This window comes from Penaeus monodon, chromosome 29, assembly GCF_015228065.2.
Source record: "Penaeus monodon isolate SGIC_2016 chromosome 29, NSTDA_Pmon_1, whole genome shotgun sequence".
Taxonomy (NCBI): Eukaryota; Metazoa; Arthropoda; class Malacostraca; order Decapoda; family Penaeidae; genus Penaeus; species Penaeus monodon.
Window position 1 is genome coordinate 33,137,533 of NC_051414.1, and position 517 is coordinate 33,138,049.

Consider the following 517-nt stretch of genomic DNA (forward strand, 5'->3'; position numbering starts at 1 on the left):
CCACCCCCACCCCCTCCATCCAGGTTCCCCAGAAGGACCAAGACCCAGAGGTCGACGACCCGGTCCCGATGCGCGGCAGCCTCACAGACGTGGTGATCTCGGAGAGCGGGATCGTCGAGGAGCATCGTCATCTCCAGCAGCATCCGCCTCAACGACAGGGCGGGAGGAAAGGCAATCCTACCCCGGGCGCGAGATCGATCGAAGAGCAAGAGGAGGAAGAGGAGAATGTGCTGTTCGTGATGCCCGCTACGGCGGCTTCTGCCACGTCCCCTTCGCCAGGCGCGAGGAGGGACGACGAGGTGGTCCTCTTCTCGAGACAGACGTCGAAGGCGGCGACGGCGAAAGGCGTTTCCGATTCTGGCTTGATGAGGGTCGACTCGGCGATGTCCTTGGGAAGTTCGATTCCCATGTTGATACCGATTGATAACAAGATCTATCAAGAGGCCCAGGACCAAGGGAAGAAGAGCTGCTGTGACGATTTCGTGGTTGTGAAGGTAAGGCTTGAGGTTTGGTGAAC

The 517-nt window shown here is 59.8% G+C and overlaps 1 protein-coding gene across 1 annotated transcript in view; it reads left to right on the forward strand.

Annotated features, from left to right (window-relative positions):
• LOC119592181 overlaps positions 1–517 on the forward strand; it is a 14,195-nt gene that overhangs the window by 10,797 nt on the left and 2,881 nt on the right. Inside the window, exon 7 of the mRNA XM_037941010.1 lies at positions 24–494. Within this exon, the coding sequence (XP_037796938.1) occupies positions 24–494 (471 nt within the window). The remainder of the gene's footprint in view (positions 1–23; positions 495–517) is intronic.